The 23,322-nt window shown below is 40.7% G+C and overlaps 1 protein-coding gene across 10 annotated transcripts in view; it reads right to left on the reverse strand.

Annotated features, from left to right (window-relative positions):
- The window catches only part of PCNX1 (pecanex 1), an 88,427-nt gene extending 65,585 nt beyond the window's left edge, over positions 1 to 22,842 (reverse strand). For 7 of the 10 annotated variants that reach the window (XM_075105752.1, XM_075105751.1, XM_075105746.1 and 4 more), the window contains exons 1-6: positions 22,493 to 22,841; positions 14,361 to 14,569; positions 8,407 to 8,512; positions 5,324 to 5,369; positions 4,310 to 4,399; positions 888 to 2,585 (exon numbers count right to left, since the gene is read on the reverse strand). In XM_075105752.1, coding sequence (XP_074961853.1) covers positions 888 to 2,585; positions 4,310 to 4,399; positions 5,324 to 5,369; positions 8,407 to 8,512; positions 14,361 to 14,569; positions 22,493 to 22,645 — 2,302 coding nt within the window. In that variant the 5' untranslated portion in view covers positions 22,646 to 22,841. Of the gene's footprint in view, positions 1 to 887; positions 2,586 to 4,309; positions 4,400 to 5,323; positions 5,370 to 8,406; positions 8,513 to 12,525; positions 12,584 to 14,360; positions 14,570 to 22,492 lie in introns of all 10 variants that reach the window. The other 3 variants (XM_075105749.1, XM_075105753.1, XM_075105754.1) reach the window with 3 other exon arrangements.
- Positions 22,843 to 23,322: the final 480 nt, after the last annotated feature.

Raw genomic sequence — 23,322 nt, forward strand, 5'->3', positions numbered from 1 at the left:
TCCAGTTAGAGCAGTCAATGTGGCTAACTAACCAAGAAAAAAAAGCAAAAAACTAGTAAGAGCTCCAAAAACTTTTTTTTAAAATGCTCCTTATTAATCTTATTAATGCCAGCTACCTCCAGTAAGCATAGTACTCACACTACACCAAGCAAAGCAATAATTATAGAAATTAAGAGGAAACTACATTCCTCTCTCAAGCACAGGAAGGTTATTGTATTCTCATAATGAGGACAAAAACCAAAACAAAAAAAAACTAAAGAAAACCCTAAAAACAACAACCACCGAAGTAAACAATACTGTCTAGCCAACAATGGCAAAGCTAAGCAAAATCAAATCCCTCAGAGAATTCAGCTTAGTAACTAGACCACTGTAAGAATGCACAATTCAAGGCAGCATGGTAAGCGCTTTGGTTGTGTTTTTTTAACACCACCTCAAGCCATGCCAGAGACTTCATTTAAGAGGCAGCAGTAACTTCAATCAATCACTTCCATGTTACCAATTTTCTAAACTGCACAATCATTCAAACAAGCACAGTATCTCTTTTATTGTTAACTTTGAAAATAGTACACAAAATTTGAAGTTTGAGTAATACAATGGAGCAGGTCTGATTTGACAACAAATAATAATTTTATGACACAGCTCTGGTTAACAAAGACTGACAGTTACAAACCTGTAGCACCTCCACCTACAGATTTCATAACATTTGTTTGAATTCAACTCCCATTTCTGTAGATCTTCCAAGAGATTATGAAAGAAATGCTTTGTCAGTTTTACTAAGCAAGAATGAAGAAACAGGAAAGTGCTTAAGTATCCTTGTAACTTAAGCCATAGATACCAGACTCATTAACAAAATACAGCAAGGTAGTTCTGGTAGGTCATTTACTTACCTCCGCTTGCTGATTCTTGCTCTTCCCCTTCAGGAAACGTAGCCTGGCTTGGTAAGCTATTCCTAGAACGAGTGACTGACTCTAAGTGTGAAGCCCTTCCCAACAGAGATAGCTCATCTAGCACCTCTCCTTCTTTGGCTTCCAAATCAGATTTTGAAGTGGTTAACTGTTTTATGTTACCTGGTGCCATTAAACTATTTGGGTCATTTAAACAAGCTACAGTACCACTGTCCAGGCTTAATACTCTGGCACGATTCTTGGCACTGTTTGTGCTAGAAGTCCGACGTGTAGATAGTTTTTTGCTAATTCCTTCAGAGCTTACATGGGTTTTGTGAGTGTTTTCAGGGTCTGTGCCCCCACGTTCTTTAGAAACATATTTGGTCTTTAAAGCACTGTACTTTCCCTCAGGAGACTGGCATGAATGGGAGGTGGTGCTGGAAGAGCTATCACTGCTGAACTGGTGAGCTGACTGCATACTTGATGTCCTGCTCAAGTCACTTTGATCACTGGAGTCCTCATCGTGACAAAACACAGCACTGTGAGGTTTAGTACCAGATACACCTCGGAAGGAAACATATTCCCTGTGCCGACTTGAATCAAAACTACTAGCCCGCTTTTTTCCTGTCCTTCTCCGGCTGGACTTGTGGGTAGAGGCTGTTCGATGTATTAAACTAGAAGATTTTGGTCTAACATCTCCTTCCTTTTGTTTTCCACTCGTTTCTTTAGAAGCTCTTGAATCTACTAACACAGCTAGTTTCTCACTCTGCTCATCTCTCTGTTCAGCAGCCTTCCCAGGTGGCCTGTCAGCTTGTGTAGTCAATTCATTGGCATGTGGGTTCTTATTGGCCTCTTCTGAAGCAGAGGCACCAAGACCTTTCTGACTGTGCATATCATCGGATGCATTAGAACCCTTTACCTCTTGAACACCACTGTTAGTGCTCACTTCCACAGCAGTCCTTTCACTACTAGTCCTTTTGTCAGTAGTAGAACTGTCATCCTCTGAATCAAGACCACAGTTCTTTTTCTTACCGTCCTTTTTCTCTTCTCTAGGAGACTCCTCCTCATGCTCTGACAACACACTTTCTATATGCGTTGAGCTAGTATGTTCACTTTTATAGCTACTGATGGTACTGTTAGTGTCACGATCAGTCCCACTGCAGTAGCTTTCTGTTGAACCACTGCTTCTAGTACTCAGGCTTCTCAGACTGTCCACACTTTTGTCTGCTTTCAAGGATTTGCTCTTCCCACTCTTAGCCAACGGTTGAGGGCTGCTACTTTTCAGAATGTTATCTAATTGAAAAACTCCTGAAATGCAAGAGTTCTCAGCCAAGGACTCTCTGGATCCAGAAGGGGGCTTGGAAGCTTCTAACTCACTGACAGGATCTAGTCCTCGTCTTTGTTGATAGAGAGGGAAGTCATTTAGTGAAGCATCTGGAAAAGCAACAGCAGAGCTAGAAGTCCTTGGTACACCTCGTGGTCTATGATCCTTCCTATAGGAGTGAGAATGCAGAGTTACAAGCGAAGCTACTTCTGTGTCACATGCACTGGTTTTAGACTGGTCCACAAGCTGGTTGTTCGAGAGGCACACTTTGTCACTGTTGTCTCTTGGCAAATCCTGTCCGGAGGAGAGTGAAGGTTGGATGGAGACAAACGAGTCATTCGACATCAGACGAAAAAGCTTCCGATCAGTTGCCAAATCTGTTTAAGTACATATTTAAAAATATTCATGTAGAAAATTCATGTAGGTTATACAATGTGCTTTACAACTGCTTGTTTATATTAGATAAAGTAAATAAACTGACAAATCCATTTGCAAGTACTATGCATCACATTACCATTTAAAAATATTTCTAGCATCTGGGCAAACGTGACAGACTTTTTAATAAAAAACAAACAAAAAAATACATCAACACCAGCTTGGTCTTAGCAGCTAATAAAAGACTACATAATTCTGACAAGTCTCCAACCTTTCCTATTGCTCATGTGCCTCAGACTCCATATTTTTATGTATCCCAAAGTTTCTTCATTATAAAAGGGTACACAGCCATTTGTTTTATTTCCTACATGCAGTAAACTGTTTCACATAAACTTTAAAATTATTACAGAAAACAAAGTACACGCCATTAACTTCGAAGTCACCAAACAAAACCAAACCAAACCAAACAAAAAACCAACACACACACACAAAAACAAACAAACAAAAAACCCACACCTTTCCTACCAGATACCAAGTAAGCTCACAGTTAGCAAGGATGCAGGCACTGGCACAAGTCTATTGATAGTATAATGAAACTCCCTACAAAGTTACTGAGTTTTACTGCCTCTAGAACTGGTGCTGGGTAAAGCAAATCATGAGGGTTTGCTGTTCGCTCTTGCTCAGAACAATTGTTTTTGTTATCCATCACAAACGGTCTCCTGTAAAAGTGTCCACCTGCAGGAAGTACTGAAAGTCAGGCTACTTTCCTTTTTGGTACTGTCACTACAAACAGAAGATCGGGAGGCCAAGTTAAGTTATTATAATTGCTAAATTTTTCTATAGTTTTTTTGCAGATGTGTAACTTCACAAACAGTTCTGTTACTCAGCTGAACCGAGTAGAGCCAAGCTGCCTATTACAACACCACAGCCACCTATAATCCTCTATTTTAAACATACTTTCTGCACTGAATCACTCAGTAACAACTGAAAGGAACCCATCAGTCTGATTGGATAGGCCAAAATGAACTACAGCATTCACAGAGTTAACTTCCTGCTAATCACCAGGTACTTTAAAATCAACAAACAAAAGATTTCCCTACAGTTTTACGCTTTGCTTTAGTCTGAGCACATTTTTTTCAGGCAACAAAGCTAAATGAAAAATGAGATCTGAAACAAAATTGGACAACTGAAGAATGCAAGCTAGCAGTTTCTTTACATACCAGGAAAAAACAATTACAAAATTCTGATAGCTTGCGTATTAGAAGCAGCCTATAGCTCCAGAAACACAGAATGTGTTTATGTGTTTATTTTCTGTATTTACTTTACAGAAAAGCATGCCTGATTTTGAAAAAATTCATTTGGCTGTACTGGAAAGCAAAGCAAATTAGTCTACAAAGAAATCCATGAATCCCAGGCCACTTTCAGTATGAGAGAGACTGTCTGGAGACATGTAAGCTAGCTATCTTTCAGCAGCAAGGAGACAGAGAACACAGTAAATATTTATTACCTGCTGGAAGATGCCAGAACAAGTAACATGTAGCCAAAGTTAAAAGTATTCACGCTAAGCATCCCAGGAACTTAGAGTAATTAAGAAAGGAAACAGACTGCTTCAAGATACCCTTTCTTAGAGTCTATCAACGAATTGCAGGAATTTATCTAGCATGTTAAGCAAAGGGTCTCTGGTAACAAAATCCCATGTTTACTATGCAGGAGGAAGAAATTTTACCTTGTTCTTCACTCCCTTCTTTACATAGGCTAGAACTCTGGCCAAGACTTAAACTGATATCATCAGAGGTCTTCGCAGTGTCGGTATCTCCTGTGAATTTTAAGAAAGAGTATTAGTGCTCAAGGTATTAACACATACGTCTACATACAGTGAAGATTTCTCACCTCTCAGGAAAGACTGTTGCTTTTATTTCTTCATTTGAAGGTAAATAACAATAATCACAAATAACACAAGATTTCTCTTATCTTTTAGAGGTAAGTATCGTCCACTTTATGTCTTTGATTTTGTACATAAGAAAGTTTTCATTCAACTACACAGATCTTCCACAAAGAACTGGAAAAGTGTCTTACAGGGAACCCAATGGAAATAAAGATTTTTATTTTCATTTTTATTTTGCTCAAAGGTGTATCTATTTGGACATTCCTTTTTGTATGGTTGCCAATAAAAATGAGGGGTAAAATTGTAAGAAAATACTTGTAAAGATAAGGAAAGTGGGGGGGGGGGGGGAAAAATCACACCTTATTTTCTTTTGTCTTATTACTGGCTTAACAAATTTACAAGATAGTAACTTTGCATATTACAAGTAAGTTATCTTTTGGTCTCAGAGAAGTTCACAAGGGCTGTCCCAGACAACACTTTTGCTAGATGCTAAGCAACCAGAAATAATCAAGTCATTGAAATACAATACCAGACGGGTGATTGGTTGCACACAACTCAAAATAGTTGGGAAAAGTCTACCCAAACCAACCCCTTGGCTCTGCATTTACAAGCAAAAGAAAAACCTGTTGTTACATGGAAAGCAGCAGGGGATTTCAGGATATTCTCTCCTGGTGTTTTAGGCACATAATTTGCAACTCTAAGGAAGACTTCTTCCAATTAGTAAATGCTGTACTTATCTCACAAAGAAGTTTTGAAGATGAACAACATAGACAGTATTTGGAAACGCCGTAGTAAAACAACAGCGATTTGAAGTGCTACTGCAAGGTAATTTTAACAAGTAACCAAAAATCTCACCTTTGATGGTTGCTGCTGTTCCCAGACGAGATAACCCAGATCCAACCTAGAAACAGGGAAATACGTAAAAAGCTGTAAACTTTCAGGAATTACCCAAATGTTGCTTCCTATTACTGCAATGCGTGCATTTGCCGATACACCTAGGAGAGACTTTCAAAGGCACAAAAGCATTCACCAGCACAGTGCTGCAAAATCCTTTCTGACTCAGATTGTTTCCACTGCAAACAGAGATGATAAGGCAACTATATATCACCGCATTGTTCTGTTTTATAGCCAATGTACTTGGGGATTTTACTATGCCGATTTTAAAAACAGTTTCTAGGAATTCCTTGAAAATACTTAATGTGGAAACAAACTACTAGTGTGGTGGTATGCTAATAACTGCTGTTGTAAAGCTGAATGTTTAATGCAGTGATCACGGTTGCCTAAAATGCTTAAACACCATGTTAATATAAAACTTAACTGTTCCACACAGTAAACACCAAGCTAAATCCAAAAACTGCTCCCATTGGAAAAGATACATTATTTTCACCAGGGTTAGTTTTCAGATCTGTCAGAGTTGATCCAATGACCAGGTAACCACTGGAACCTAAGTGCTGGTACATGGAAAGTGGCAGCAGCATGAACAGGGGATATGTCAGGATGATCCCTGCTGGCAGCTGAATAAACCGAAATCAATTTAACCTAATCATTTTACTGCATCTTTTTCTTCCCTCTCATTCCTGCAAATGCAATTTTTCTTTTGAAGACAGTTTCTGAGTACACAGACTACTTCAAAGCAAGTAAACTGGTTAGTGCAAGACTGTGCAGTATTCCCTGATCTAGTCTTGGCTATTAGTTACAATCACATTTCAAATTTATATTATCTGCTTTTCAGCCATGTTCAGTGGCCAACCAACAGCACATATCTCCCCTAATACAGTAACTAACTAGCCATTTAGGTCTGCCTTTCCATATACATCCTGTAATTTGTAGCAGATTATTTTGTATATATGCTAAAGAGAATTTAGCCTTTCCTTCAATAGTATTTCCAATACCAACTCTCTCAAAGAGCTCCAAATAACACACAAAAATGCATGTGTCAAACAATTAAACCACTCAGAAATAAGATAGGAAAAGAGCACTCAAAGGCAAAATCTGAACCAAGATACATAAAAATGATGGCAATTTGATTTTACTGTATACTTATCAGAATGCTGTTTTTCAAAAATCCCTAGTTCAAATGACTCTGGGGAAAAAGAGAGCATAACTCAACTAATTCTTCTCTGTAGGCACAGCAAATTTCAGGTAATCTGAAGATGTGTGCAGATTTTATTCAGCCATACTACAGAAGAACAATGGCTTTGCTACGTGCAGTGCAAACCAACAGCCAGAGCTTCTTTAACGCATTTTCTTTACTACACTGTCACGCACGCTTTCAGTTAGTCATTTTGCCATGTTTCAACTTTATTTTCCCCTTCAGTAACATGCCTTGCTGAATGTGGTAGCTGAATGCAAATGCATCAGCATGGGAAAGCTACTTCACACAAAAAAAACCTGAACAGAACTCAGATGCTTACTGTTCACTTAGCCTTTTGATGCTGCAAATTCACAGGGGACTAGTGAGCACTAATTTTATCAGCATAAACACATTTTAAACACTACACTTCCTTTCACAGTAGCTTGACTGTGTTATAGTGTCAGCATTAAAGCATACAGAAAAGAACAAAGAGCTTCTTCACATGCTTTAACATTAAAACTGTTATGTTTGAAGTAGTTTTTTTCCAAAGACCAGTGAAAGAAACATGATCCTCAGCCTAGTTCTGTTTTCTTAGATGGATTATTGCTTCTTATTCCACTGAACACTACCAAATACCTACTCTTCAAAGAGGAAAATCTCTAAGAGCGTCTATGCTGCATAATGGAGCATTATTTAGGTAAAACACCAACATTAGCATAACACTGCACCATATTATCCTGCTTGCGCAGAGAGCTAATTAGACAGACTTGATATTGTAATACCACACCAAGGATTTCCACTTCATTCAGAAATAGCTTCTGTATCTTTAATATGGTGCTGCATTGCTCGTTGTCAACACAGCCTTACAGAGTGGCCACTCAGTCTACTTGTCCTCATGAAGAGTTGGTAAAAGAAAGATGCCATGACTGGCTAAACATCACAAGCCAAATAGAAGGAACGGCCCATGCAGGGCTATGGAAGTTGAACGCATAAATCTAGCAGAGATAATAAGGAAACAGACCAGCTTCCCCAGTGAAATTACAAGGCAACTAGACATAATGAAGTTGCATTAAAATCTAATAGAGCCAAGTTCTTCAGCACTTCCATCTGGTGTGCAGCAGCCCCTATTTATTGCTTTCTTCCCACCCCTATTGAAGTGTCAAAACAGTGAAGATTTTGCAGAGTTCATCCAAAAAAAAAAACAAAACAGTTTGTCTCTTTCGATTTCTACCAGTTTATCTTGCTCTGTAGTTTAGCAAATTAACATTTTTGACTGCAGAGTCTGAACTGTCAGGAATAACTTTCAGAAAGCCCTTTAGCATTGCACGAGATAATCATCAGGTATGTTCTAAGAAAACTTAAGAGAAGCCTCCTCAAATTCAACACAACTGAAGTTTGCCAATCAAGCATCTAAATGATAGATCAAACAAAAGTAAGGGAGGCAAACAAAGTTAGAACATAACAATGAAGTTACAGCTTGAGCTATCCAACAGCTCACTCACGCCAAAAGGAAAGAGGAAAACCCACCACAGTGGCTCTTGGTACTACTTATCTGACTATGCTCTGAGCCATTTTGATTTACTAAATCAGAAGAAAGCTAACTGAGCAAAAGGGAATACTTTCTGATGGGACAGCAGGTTGCCTTATGAAATCTAGGCATACCTAAAATGAACATACAATGGGATGAGCAAGAGCTAGGCAGCTGGGAGAGTGCAATACCACCTAATAAAGCAGTTAAATACAGAAAAGTTTTTATACTAATACAATTTTTAAAAAAGTAAAATAATAAGAAAAAAACAGCAAAGATTACAGATTACAAGGTCAGCAGTACTAAAGCAACAACTGCAGTAGCTTTAATTCTTACCTGGCTGTTTGGATCTACCCCAGCATAAGAATTGCGTGAACTACAGCCAACAGGGGGAGTTGCTTCTCGTATGAACTCTGACATCTCAATCCCTCCACCAGGGTCACTGAGAAACATAAAAGATGAAAGAAAAAACAACACAAACAAAAGAACAAAAAAAAGAACATTAACCTACCAGTTAAAAAGAACTCTCTCTCTATGCTGAATGCCAACTCAAAACAATTTTTCCCTTTTCAAACACCAGGGGCTCAAATATATCCCAGTATTTCACATGAATACTGCCCATCTGACACAAGAAGCTCAGTCAGGGTCGAGGTGCCCCATATACTGTTGCAGAAGCTGCTGCCTTGTGAAGTCCACACAAACTATTAAGACTTAGGAGCTACAAGGCATTTCAAAATGCTGCCATGAAATTCTCTCTATATGTACACACATGTAACTTTCTGATTATCTGTCCAACTACAATACCCAGAAATAAACCAATAGAAACAGTACTAAATAGAAGTCTTTCAAAGAGCAGGGAAAGGACTCACATTGAAGGCACTTCTTGTTATCCAGATTTTTAACTTAGACCGGATCAAGGAGCAAAAGTAAGGATGGGCAAAATATATATATATATTATTACACCTTAGCAATTTCTCCCTTTCAGATCAAGTATTGGTTTGAAAGTATTTTCTAGTTCAACATCATCACGTCATAGTTCAACACAATTCAGCTTGTCAAAGATGAATTATATTATATTGTATTTGTGAAACTAAAGCAAATTGGGCCTGTCCATTAGTACAGTGGGGTGTGAAATGAGTCTGAGACTACAACTCGGGGATCCAACCCAGCACTGTTTGTTAACTGCAAAGAGGGAGAAGTTGAGGCATCCTTTTTCCTCTCCCAACAGAGTTCTCTTGAATCCAGGGGATTCCTGAACAGCAGAAACTGCAGTGTAATTTCACACTGACACTCTCTGCTCCTTCCCAGAGATAAACAACTGCCTGTCAAGAATCAACGATTCAAAGCTGTGGCAAGTCCTCTCCAACATTTTGCTGGAGAAAGAACATACATACAACCCTTCCTCAGCTGGACTGAAGAAACTAAAGATGAAGCCCCTCTGAAGGGGACAGAAACAGACAGGAGCACTGGAGGACTCACTTAATAGACAGCTAGTCTCATAGAAAGGTCTCATGCAATAATTTTTGTAATGTAATGGACATCAATCTAGAATATTATAAACAAACTGTCTGTAGACTAAAGGACCTGCAACATCATTCATTCTGCAGCATGGCATTTCAAGCTGCTGTCATCTCAGAGAGGCATTAAGGTACAACCTTGGGAACCATTCTAGGTCATACAAGAGGCCACTGAACCTTCCTACATCAAAGAGGTGACCAAAAAAAGACAGTTTGAAGTTAGGAACAGAAGAGACAACCAGCCATGAGTTAGCAGAACAACTACGGTCAGACTCCAGCAAATTAACCAAAGATGTGAATAACCACCATGTTGGTACAGCTTAGCAATGAGACTTATGCACTCTCTTACTGACGGCTGTTTACAGAGCCCTCTCTGACCTGATATTATCAATTATGCATAGGCAGAACCAGGTAAGGAAAAAAATATACACAAAATTCAGCTTCAATGATTTCCACTAGCTTTAACCTAACAAAGTATTCCTTATGTAAGCATTTTAAGAACACATAAGGACATAAAATTAAGTTAAAGTCTAAACTGAAAAATTCTCATTTAAGTTCAGCATACGTTATGATGACAACTGAAGATATACCAAAGAACACCTTTCACAAAAAGATGAAATTCCTTTCCTGTTTGAATAATTAATTCAGAAACACTACATATGATGAAAGTATGTCTTACGAAGTAGAAAAATAAGTCAATGCGAATAAGCTCCCATGCATAGAACTGGGTAGTTAGCCAGGGTGGGAGAAGGAGGTGATTTGGTCTAAAAGTGAACCAACAGATATCAGCATAAATAACAACACAACCCAACACCAACACTACTCACAGCTGCTACATTCTGACAGCACACACAAACTAATGGATTAACAAAAGCTAGTAACAACAACAAATAAAGTCTGCAGGAACAAGCAGGAAGTAGAGATTTCTAGGATTAATCATTATATGCATAAGGATCTGGTGTACACCAGCACATAAAATACTTTTTGAGCTATATTCTAGTGTTGTGGCCATTCCTTTCTGCTATTAAGTTCTACAATCAGTTTCTTAAAGTTTGCTGTCTTAGAGCAAGTGCTATGCTTTTCAGTTTGCAAGCAAAAAACCTGAAGTTAAATTACTACACAAATTGAGAAGACTGAATAAATATTGTCCAGCTACCTGCCACAGACACTGCTGTGGAAGAGGCATTCAGAGATTACACAAAACAAATTAAAACCAGTATTTCTAATTCTTAGTAACTGTCCTATCTAAAATTACTATCTGCAGCTATATTACATTAGTGTGTCAGAGTCTAACCAAAAGTATGAAGAGGCTGTAAGTCTACCTGACTTCAGGAGTTTAAAACCTGACTTAGGCTGACTGACTAAAGAAACCTGATATTCAGATTAGAACTTCCAGAGAGAATTTGGAATGAGCAACTTCAATTTCAGGACAAAGCAGAGAAAGAGTTCTATTATTTTCTTTTGAACATCTTCCTCCATCCTTAATTGCCACCTAAAATAGGAAGATAACTAGTCAGGAGGCTGCTCTCAAAACACAGATGGACCACAGCATGTACTGCAAATGCTAGACCACAATAGTTTCAAGTATTAAGAGAAGTTTTCTTTAAAGCTTGAATCACTAATTATAGAGTCAAAAAAGCTCAGGAACAGGTCCTGTGAGCTGCAGAAAGCTGCAAGGAGAAGAAATAGCAAAGGCAGGGCAAGAGTTGTAGAGATTACTCTTTTTTTTTTATTTCTGTTGCTCATACTTGTTTAAGTAGACTGTACGTAACCCAAGAATGCAACAAATAAGGAAACCACATTCTCCAGCTGTTAGTTTTATTTTGTAGAGGTACATGTGAAATTTATGTAGTATCATGATTACAGCTCCCCCATGCTGATGGAGATTGGTGACAGCAATTTTACCAGGTTAATGCTTTATGATACTTTGAACCATACCATCGACACAGGAAAGAAGCAATATTTATATCCCAGAGGCAAGATAAACTTAGGTGTTTTAAGGTATCTATGTGGGTCCACTGATATCCAAAGATCACGCTTGCACTGTTCCTTCTACCTTCTATGTGAGATTAGGGCCCTGCACCATTAACTATGAAAGCAGCAACTGCACTAGAAGCTACAGAAGATGACAACTCACATTCCTATCTCTAAATTAAGACTAGCTTCTTTCAAAAACATTAACTAGAGAAATTCACCTTTATAAAGAGGATGAGGGAAAAAATAAATAAGGTATTTCTTCAGGAACAGTAAGTTGTTCTTTGCTCAAGCATGCCAAAGTTCCATGAGAAGATTAAAAACATTCAGCATTTGATCCTGTTCACAAACCAATGTGAACCAAAGATAAATGAGCAGTTCATGTAAACCTACAAATGACAGCACATAATTTTTGTCAGATACCTGAAAGCACCACTTTGCAGATAAACACCTGCAGAAAGTAGGAACAGCAGTTCTTAGAAGCTAAACAGAATCTTGAACATAACTTTTGAACAGAAACCAGACTTGTGCTTCATCCTTCAAAAATACCAATATTTGTATCTAAAGTGGCCCCAGGGAGGGGGAGAGGGCAGGGACGAAAACTCTAGGGCAGCTTTGCACACTATGCTCCCTCTATATATTTATTTGGTATCACACACTGTAGCCTAAGCTATCAAAACTAATATTCTGATTATGCAAATATTTGAGGCAGTATACCTGCCTAGATCTCCCATATATCCACCTTATACTAGGGGAGCAAAGTTTTTTTCTTTTTTAAAACAACCCTACACACACACACTTTCTTCTGAGACTTTTTTTTTTAATTAGTGTTCCAATTCAATTAAGACGGTGACAGCTCAATATGAAACATTCGCTCTACATCCCCTCTACTAGTTTCAATGTTATCCTAGAGTTCTTGTAAGCTTCCAGGCAAAGATTAGTATATACTGTACATCCCACTTACCAAAAAGTAAACTCCGTAATTTCTGCATTGACCTTGTTCCCAGTTCTAGTTAAGAGACCTGAAAGTGGGAACAAGGATCATATAAAAGTTAATGAAACTTTAGTTGGCAAGCAGGACACACAGCATCAAACTAACCTCTACTGCTGAGCTCACAAATGCTTATAATGTAGTAACTTGTCCCATGTCAACTGCTCCTTAGACAAAACAGAACTTCTGAAATATCCAGAAGTAATTCACAATACTAGTAGAGAAAAGTCCCTTGCCAAGCCTTGGCTACTGTTTTGGAAGCAAAAGCTATACAGCTTAAGAAAGGAAAAAACATCTAAGGATCACAATTAAAATGTGTTAGCAAGGTTGCACTGAAACAGAACAGACCACTAGTTTGCTTTCATGAATTTTAATAAGCAGAAAAAGCATTAATATACATTTAGGCAAGCATTCTGCCAAAATAGATCAATACAGTTTTAGTGAGGTATATGGTGATCTAAATGGAGTCCCAACTAAAATCAACAGGTTCAGTTACCAAACAACACGGAAAAAGGCAAAAGGGTCAGGTTACAAAAGATTGATATAAGAAGTTACTGTATATCAACTTTAGAGGAATCCAAGACACCGGTTTTGCTAACACTCCCTAAGCTGAGAGCAGACACCGAACTTAAGATCCATCTTGTAAGAAGCTACCCCATATGCACAGTTAAGTTCTTTTACTTCTACGCTGAGCATTTTGAAGAGCATCACTTTAACACTTCCTTTCTTTAAGCATCCTGATAAGCAGTCTTGAGAGGCTTCTTTCAAATACATTTCCTTATAGAACGTGTCTCCATGTAGAAGTTTCAGGTTTTGTTTTGGATTTTTTTATTATTAATTTTTATTTTTTATTTGTTAAAAAAACACCACACAACCTTTCCGAGTTAGGACAGCATACTAATTGCCTCACTTTGAAAACTATTCATGACTACTAGCACCAGAAACCCACAGACAAGAGAAAGGCCGTCTTTAAAGGCTAACAATTCAAGATTGATTTATTTCATGCAGTCTAACTCTTAAGATGGCCTCAACTATCTGAAGCCAGGCAGAAGCTTTGATAATTGAGCTCTGTAACACATACAGTCTGATCAGACTAGTTAGGCTGGCCTTGTTGATGACTCATCTTTTGCTCTTCTTTCTCCAAATAGTCTGGTGAGAGGAAGAATACCTCTGGGTTTTCTGATGCTGGCAACAGCAAAGAACATCTGTGGAAAGGAACCACCTCCTATTGACATTACTTCAGAATCATCATCTTCGTTACTGAGCTAAGCAATTCCAGAATTTCCAAACTCACAAGACATTGTTCTCCTGAAGTAAAACTACGACTGGAGTCAAGCACCGTATCCAACTCCTGCTTTTGCAAAACTAAGCAAATTGAACACTGACTGGACATTGCTTTTAGTGATAGAAGACTTAACACGTAGTATGTGGTCTTCAACAGCTAGATTTTTAAAACTAAGTCTCCTGCTGAAATAAGATTACTTGTACTGGTTGGATTCATTAAGTATTTAGTGACCTAATCAGCACACATTTTCCATGCTATTGTTTCAGTGCTTCCAACATTTTCAATATTGTTCTGACACTCCTTTGGGGGAGGAACCAGGAAATGAACGTGAATCCATCATTTCAAACATAATACATAAATAAGTCTACTTTTGAAGACCAGACTTAAATAGCCTTTCAGACCTAGAGTGTTCTGCAACTATGTTCCTCAGTGTTTATTTCAACCGCCATTCCAGTTACACATCTGATGAAGACAGGACTGTTTATCATTTGAAGCAGTACACAAACATCAGGTGACACCTTACCTGGGCCCATTGCTGTCTTTCCTCTTGGCTGAAATATTACTTTGTTCTGGTTTTGCACCTCTGTCCATATGCTCACTGGCATTCCTCTCCACAATTTCTCCCTCATCCAGTGCCCTGTGCAAACGGTAATTCACCATCTTCAAAATGATAAAGAGAGCTGCTATCACCGGGCAGTAGACAGCTACTATCATCATGGAAGAAGGAAGGGCCTTGCAAAAGAGAATAAGAAAGAGTTAATGAACACAAGGTCAACTATTAATGAGAATACATACAGCTAGGAGTTCAACAGTTTCTTTCATACAGAAAACATCATACAGAAAATGAAGGTTTAAATACACACCACCTACAGTCAAACTTAGCATGGAGATTGTTAGAAGTCTAGCAACATAGGAAAAAGGAACAGTTGGGACTACAAGATACCAAAGCACCACAGCAGCATGCTAAGTAGACTGATCACTAGAGCTTGAGAACCAAATTCAATTCTTGTTCTCTTTTTCCAGGCTATTGGAATGTAAGACCTAGACTAGGAAACATAGAACTAGCATGATTTTTTGTGTCACACCCACTACTTTTGATTAATTGTTATGAATAAAAAAAAGATGGGAAGTTTTTAAGCAACTTGAAAACTAACCCAAACACAGGGTATGACCTTATTTCAGGGCTAGCACACAGCATCAAGTCCATTTTGAAAAAACTGATATGACAGCATGGTAGATGGGAGAAAACCTGCTCAACTATCCAACATAGATATTCTGACTTAGCTTCTCAGCTTCCAACAGCTACTCTCACATGACAAGATACTGATGAGTCACAAAAGCCAAGTATTCCCCTACTTGCATACAAAAAAAGCGCTTTACATTTGTGGCTCACACATTTGACTAGTCCACAATAACATGCAAGATCATGCACTGCAAGAATTATTTGTGCTAGACCATTACATGCCTATGGAAAGGAAGCCAATGCAGATGCTCTGAAGAGAATTTTTCAGCCGTGTCAAAGGTGGCCAGAAGCCACATGAAAAACCTCAGTCCTGAATTCAACTTTTGAAATTCCGCTCAGAGTTAAGACTTCTCACGCAACTTTTGCTGAGGCCCATAAGGCTTTTACAGATCAATCACTTCAGCAACAGAAATTAAGCGCTTTAAAAGAAGTGTTCAGAGTACTAGTTAAACTTCAGATTTCACTTCACATCCTTCTAAGTCACCTTTTATTCCTATTTATAATTTTGCCATTTCCCTAGGTAGCCACTAAATAAAATGAGGTATTAACCCTTAGTCTTCATCCACAAATAGACTACTTTCCTTACAAAAGCAAGAGTCTATGTTCTCAAATATTTTGCTGCATCACTATCCTATACCCCTCTAATGGTATAGTTTGATGTAAAATTCTAACAGCCATAAATATATATATGCACACACACAGAGACATACAATGAGCAGAATTAAATAGCATTTGTTACCCGGCACGAACATTAGTTTAGTAGATGAAAAGAAGAAATTAACTGTCTTTTTAGACCTCTCAGCCTAAGGAGAATTCCAGCTCATCTCGTACACCTAGTCTCCCTCCCTATACAGACCATTGCAAGAGAAGCCTTTATGGTAATGAAAGGCCCATGCACATCTTGCAGTCTCCAGTCATGTTCCATTTCTGATTCTAAGACAGAAAGCCCTCTCTATTCTATTCATTAGTATTTCTACATATTCAAGAGCTGATTAATCCTAGAAGAACTGGCCATGCACATTGCAAAATTTAAGCCACGAGTTTAGCAAAAACACTGTTTGAAGAGATCTCCAAATATAAAATACTGTACTAACAAAGTGGATAAAAGAATAAACATTTCTAAATATTGTATTGACTGTTGACTTAAGAACAAAACCAATCCTTAATCTGGCTGCTCACTTTCTGGCAGTGAGCAAAAACAAATAATATAACATTTCTAAAGCCAAACAAGTATAAATAATTAAGTCTGGAATAAATCGGGAAGCAGGTTACTTATTAGGATTCTTTTTCCTAAAGAGATCAAATTTAACTTACCTTTTCCTCCAAAATAAGTTAAGTAAACACCTAATATAATATTTGAAGTAGGACAGGCAAACTAAGCAGAGGTATGCTAACTTAGATTTTGCATGCTGAGCTGGACAAGACCCTAATGGATAGGGAGATTCACTTACCAAGCACCACTTCAGGAGGAGAAAGAAGAAACAAAGCTATTTAAAAACAGCATCAGTAAGCAACCAGGAGCCACAATGATGCTAATGGCAACCACACAACCCTTGAAGCAATGCTGCAAGAGTTCCCTCAAGAAATGCAGTGCTTCCGCTTCCAAGAGCTTCAGAGGCAGCTAGCTCCCTGCAGGCAAGGGCAAGCCCATTAACTTTGGAAAACGTATGAGCATCCTGTACCTGCTAAGCAGTCTGCTACCCAATCACAAACACACCTTCAACTATCCTCTCCAAGTACCTAGTGTTCAGAAGCCATTACTGAGTTAGCCTCTAAAAGACATGCCTATATTTTTCTATCTGGAGAGCTCTTCAATTTCTCTCCTCCACACTGTCAGCAGTGAGGTCACACAGTGTATCCAGTTTATCCTGTTGAATGCAAAATCTATGCATCCTGTATTACAAAGGAAAGCTTTAAGAACAAATGGGGGTAAAGGCAAAACACCTCACGTAACTTGCAGCAAACCCAATAAAGAATTAAAGGGTGCTTTTTCCTCATATTCTGTTTCCACAGGATAGGAGAAGGCTAAAAATAAGTTAACTTACTTCTGCTCATTCTTTGTATTCTTTAGTAGTTACTCGTCTTTGGATAGGGCATATACTTTGCGAATAGAAGAAATTTTAGCACGTCTGGCATACTCTGCTGTCTGGCCATACTTTATATTAGGTCTCATGCTGTAGTACAGCGGTGCCACCCACGGTACCAGCAACTCGCCTCAAGACGTAGAGTTACTGCAACCTAACCTAAACCACTGGTGCCTTCTCTATTTTTCTTTGCCAAACTTAGAAGCATTCAACTTCCACTTGGGGACTTCTCTCCACAAGACGAGGAAAATTAAAGTGAGGTTAGTATTTTAAACTGAGCTTGACATTTTATGCCATTTGAGGAGAGACTCGTCTCTCAACAGCATAACCCAACATCCTATACAATACCATCTTTAAGACTAGAATACAAATCTAAGTCCTGCAAATTGGCAGCTAGATCTCATTTCAGTTCTCTTCACATCTACTAATGCATTTTTGTTGGACACAACAGACTAAAAACCTCAGGTTAGAGCTTGTTAGAAGACACCAGCTGGCTACAAGTCTGTAGCTGCAACAGCATTTCAGAGAACACCCCATTTTACTGCACATCTCTAGTCACTTCCATTAGTACCAAAAGAAAACATAAACAAAACCGCAGTAGTCACAACTGAAGCTCTTATAGAAGAGTAGCACTAGACATGACCATACAAAAACTGCCTGCTTTAATTACATTCTGTCGAAAACTTCAGTCGTCTAATGGCTGAACAAACCCAATCATTAGATAAACTCCTAGCTGAAAGTATTTCCCTAAATCTTGAAGGGAAGTTAAGTAGTACCCTTAAAGATGGAGAGAGAGGGGAAGGACATGGATTTTCTGCCACCTCTCCCTCAGGAGTTACTTTCCAAATGTAAACCATTCAAGACAACTTATGAAATCCATACTATACACATGGACAAAGGTAAGATGCAGGAATGCACACTTGAGGAGTGGGACTGTCCGTTCTGGAAGCTGCTGGCCAATATGTCAGCTCAGTTGCATCAAAGCACACCTTTCGTGAAAGGGTAGGCAGAAAAAGCTTAAAGCACTCCTAGATTCCAGTATTCAACCTAGAACAGAAAAGAACACTCAGACCTCTAGTTACAAGACTAAAATATTCCAGTTTGACCTACAAAGGTCACTGCACCTTGATTCAACATTTCAAATACATAAATGCCAGGAACCAGAGGGAATTTCACTGATCACAGGATGTGCTGCTTACTTCTGAAGAAACAAAGACTATATGGGTATCACCTAATCACATCTAGCTTTAGCTAGACACTACAGATGCAATGAAGTTTCCAGATTCTTTCCAAAGAGAGATGTGTAGGTGTTACCTCCTGAGAACATTCATACAAAAGTCTCCCAACCCAAATCAGATTGCAAGTCCTTACGTAAAAGTGACATCAGTCAAACATTCATTAAGCAGTAACAGTTGCCTTGTAAAATGTTTTCAGGTTCAAGCATTTTGAGCCAGTATGTTATAGAAACATTCACACTGGAGAAGAAGAAAGATCAAGAAACAGCAGATGTAGTTTTGTCACCATTTTTTGTTTATGAATAGCCAGAGCCCTCAAGAACTGCTGTTATCAGGAAGCATGTTCAGTTACAAGTTATCTAGTTTTTGGCTGAAGCCTCAAGGTGTACAAATGAGACTTGAAGAGCCAAGAAACTAGATGAGGCTTAGAACAATGTGGGATACCAGGGATTTTCATCATAGATCCAACTTCGAGTACTTAAACTTTTAGTTTAAGAAACAGCACCTATTTCAGAAACTTCACTGGAAGAAGACTTTCACATGAAGCTACATTTATATGACCTACTTCTATAACTATGTACACAAGTCAGGAAATCAAGTGCCTATTAAGTGAACTGTTGTCTAAATGAGCTTGACATCGACAAACAAGTTCTGTAGGTACATAAGAGCCCATCACCCCAAGCAAGGTACAGTCCTGGCTCCTCTTCAGTCCCTGGCAGAGTTCCCGAGTACCGGAGCCAAGACTTCACCCCCTCCTGCGCACGTGGTGGGGCTGAAACAGCATTCCGACTAGGGGAAGTGCTTTGGCAGCCTCCTCTCTTCCCCTCCCCCTTGCAACACTGATGCATAACATTGGCCTCTGCCTTTAGAGTATTTTTTTCAACTCTACCACTATATTTTACAACCTAGTTGTACAGTTTCCCCCATGTTGTAGTGTTTTTTCTTCTCGCAACTTGAGTTTTGGATTAGAGTAAAACCAGGGATTGGCTCTTACGAGACATGCAGATCAACAAGCACAGTTGAGTCTGTTACTGAATACAAATATCCAAACGGGATAGATTTAACTAGTCTAGAAAGCAGTATTTTTGTATGCATGCTGCCAAGCCACAGATCCAAGGGTACATACTCAAGCAGCTTCACTCAGACATTTCTCTTCCTCTACAACACAATTCCTTCATGATCTACACTTTTTGCCACACGTCTGAAAATGACAGGTTAAGTATATAAATACATGTGAGAAAAAGAAGAATATCCAGGTCTGTAATATAGATACATTCATGTATATATCTGTCTCTTCTCCTTCACAGAGGTACAGACCTCGCTTTCATATGCTTAAGCTTAGAAGGCAGATGAGGGACCAAGGAATAAAGGCTAGCTGAATTCTACTGCTACTTTCTTTGGTTGGTTTGCACCGTGTGTTAAATCCATCAAACCTAACAGCACTGGCCTACGCGTGCAAAGAAACACACAGATTTATAGCATTACTTGCTGACCGCAACCATTACCAGATTCCATTCTGAAAATAGAGGATCAATAGAAGGAATGCACAGAAGAAAGATTAGAAACATTGGGTGCAATAAACCAAGTCTTCAAGCAGTAAGTGCATCTGAATTACCATATCCAAAAGAGATTAAGTGTTCCATTCCTGTTGGGGGTTAAATAACACTTGAAAAAAGTAATTAGCTTACTGTAAAATGCATTCAGCCTTGAGAACCAGCTACAAGCAAAGTTCTTACGGGATCCTTTGCCTTTCGCTACAGAACAATTTAGGAATAACTACAGTTATTGCTGCCCAGATGCATCAAAGCAACACTATAATCTTGGAATTCCTTACGTGAGGAAGTTTTATATGTTATATAAAACCTGCCAGCATTCTAAGTCTTTCTATATACCTTGTTTTTTAAAAACACAGAGGGTTGTCTGCCAGCAACAAGTCATTTGAAGCTAGCTTAGAAACTCCCTCCTATACACTAGTGAGCCACGCTCAGAATTCAGATTACGATTTTACATAAAGCAGAACTTGCTTTAAAAGTCTTAGCTATGTCCTACAGCAATGCAACATTTACTGCTTTTTGTTCTGAAAAAGAGCTTAAGAGATGCTAAAGAGCTACGATGACCATCACAGTTCTGCCTGTTTAGTTTATGTCTAGACAACACTCAAACTGCAGAGGGTGGAAAGAGGGAAAACAGCCAAATATGATTCAATCTGCTTTAACTTGTGACTAATCTCCCTACTTATTCTCAGGGAAGTTGGCACTTGTTGTTGCATCTTTAACTTGTCCAGTGCTATGAGGCAAGCGAATTTCTTTGACCTCAACAAAATCTGAAGCGGCTTGCTTTTGTCTGTCTTTTCCCTTTGCACAGGAAAAGAAGTTTACTCCACAGTATGGGCAGCTAAAGCTTAACTGCTGCTTTAAGAGCAGCAGGGGACTCAAATGCCAGTCCAGATTTATCAGTTGTCAAAAGACCTACGTACAATATAGGTTAGCCCCCCTTCAAAACTCTCCTTAGCATGCAGGATATAACTCACCACACCTTTATGAACAGCTCTCTTAGCAAGGCAGTACTATTCTATCAAAGCAGAAAAACAGTACATCTACTTAAAAAAAAAAAGCTATGTTTGCAACCAAAAGGACTCTCCTCTTCCCATGTTCAGTAGAACCGCAAATAGATACAGATTCACAGTTTTTAGAGAGAAGATCCACTTAGCTGAAAGTTTTATCTAGCTGTTGTCACATTAACTTTGTTTTTAAAGCAGTTTCTCTCAGCCTGCGGTTTCCTTGCCAGCAGTCTAAAGTTTTCAAACAAAAAGCCTTCGAGCTACCTTTTCCAAGACACAGTAATATGAATTAAAATCTAACCATACAGGGCTGTAACCTCCTGTTCTACACTAGATTTTTCTTACTATGAAGTGTCTCATACCACAATCTTACAAATTGCTTTTTAACAAAGCAAATGACTGATCCCTGAGCTCTCAATCTCTGCAACTGCACTCACGTAGAGTTCTTCCTCCAAGTTTTCATTCACTAACTCACGTTTTTTCACAAGGCAGCCTCTACTTTAAGTTCTAACAGCATCTGAACCTTGCAAATTACATTCTAGCTCATATGCTCAGAACTGGTCACAGCACACCTAGTACAATCACACTTTTCTACTGAGAAATCTGAAGTGAAATACTAGCTTTTCATAAATTACACATAACTTATGCAAAAAGAAACCCACTGGCCAACAGGAAACCATTCCCTTTGCTCATGACTGCATCATACCTCCTCTCCTATATTTGATTCCAAGTCCAAATGTCAATAAAGTTTCTAGTTGAAAGGTCAGTATTTTTACAGCTTTGATTGAAGTGACAGATAAAGGCATATTCAGCAAGAATTCTCCCAAACCAAGCATACTAAAGCCTGGACACAAACAAAACAGGCGAAGTAACTTCTTGTCAATAACACACAGTCCAGATACAATGCCAGCAGGCACACAGTGCATGCTACGGCCAAATAAACTTCTAGGTTATGGACCGTGAAGCACACCCATCCCTCCCCCAATCTCAGAAGTCAGAAGAGAAAGTGATAGAGCTGCCAGACGGAAATACTGGCTACGTTCGACTGCGCTTTTTCCTGGACTGCCAGCAGATCTGCAGCGGAAGCCAGCAGTTATGCCCAGTTTTGAAGGAAAGTAAACAGAAGACCGAGGGCGAAGCGCCAGCTGCTGAAGCCCCGCCGCGCCCGCCCACCCACACCTCCCCGGTTACACACCCGTGCTTCCGAATGGCCGCGGCCCCGGGCGAGCTCCGGGCCGCCACCGCCGCCCCTCACAGCCCCGGCGGGAGAAGGGCGGGAAGCCGGGGGGGGGGGGAAGGCAGGCGGGTCCCGGGGCGCCCCTTCCTGGGGCAGCCCGGCAGCGGCGGCGCCGCGGGCAGGGGGCGCCCGTGCGACGGCCCGCGCCCCTTCCCGTCCGTCTGTCCGTCTACCCCCGCCGCCTCTAAGGCGGCCGCCCCCACCCCACCCCACCCCACCCCCCCCCGCAAGGCCCGCCCGCCCCGAGGCCCAGGCCGGCGCCCCTTCCCTCGGGCGCGGCGGCGGCCTGCGCTCACCATGTAGAGGGTGAAGGGGAAGCCGAGCAAGAAGAGCCACAGGTAGAGGTGCAGCGCGTTGACCCCAGCGCCCTGGTGCGGGTCCTGGTACCAGCCGCCGCTCAGCGCCGCCCACACGCCCTGGCGCAGGATCTGCAGCACCTGGGAGCCCATGGCGGCCCCGCTCCGCCGAGCCGGTCCCGCTTTATCCGCCCTGCGAGCCCGGGCACAGCCGTGCGCCGCCCGCGCTCCGCGACAGCCCGCACGGCCGCAACCGCCGCCGCCGCCTCCCCAGCAACGCCGCCGCCATCTTATGTCCGGGCCCCGGGCCGGCCGCCCGCCCCCGCGCCGCCGATAGACCGGCAGCCCTTGCGGCAGGGGACACCCGCCCCACGCTTGGTCGCCGGGGAGGCACCCGCCACTGCACCTGCGCGCTGCTCCCGCCAGCGCCCCCTTGCGGCGCGGAGGATGGCAGGGCGGGGCGGACCAGGTGAGTGGTGGGGTGGTGGCCGGTGGCCGCTGGCCCTAATCGCCACCTGCGAGGAGGCGGCGACGGGACGGGGCCCACCCGCAGTACCGGGGGCGGGGAACGACAGGACAACCTGTCCCCCCCGTCCCCGAGGCGGGCTCCGCCTGCGGCCTGGCCAGGGCGGCTCTCGGGGCTGATGCCGCAGCAGGGTACTCCTAGAAAATGGAGGGAGAGACAACCCTCTCCCAGGGCTTTTCCTTCCCCTCTGTCAGGGCCTGAGTCCTGGTGAGGCACGGTGTCCTGTTCTTGTGGCAGGGCAGGAGGACATTGCCCCATAGTACCCTTCAATTATTTAAAATTAAACCATGATAAACACCCTCAC

This window comes from Phalacrocorax aristotelis, chromosome 10, assembly GCF_949628215.1.
Source record: "Phalacrocorax aristotelis chromosome 10, bGulAri2.1, whole genome shotgun sequence".
Lineage (NCBI taxonomy): Eukaryota > Metazoa > Chordata > Aves > Suliformes > Phalacrocoracidae > Phalacrocorax > Phalacrocorax aristotelis.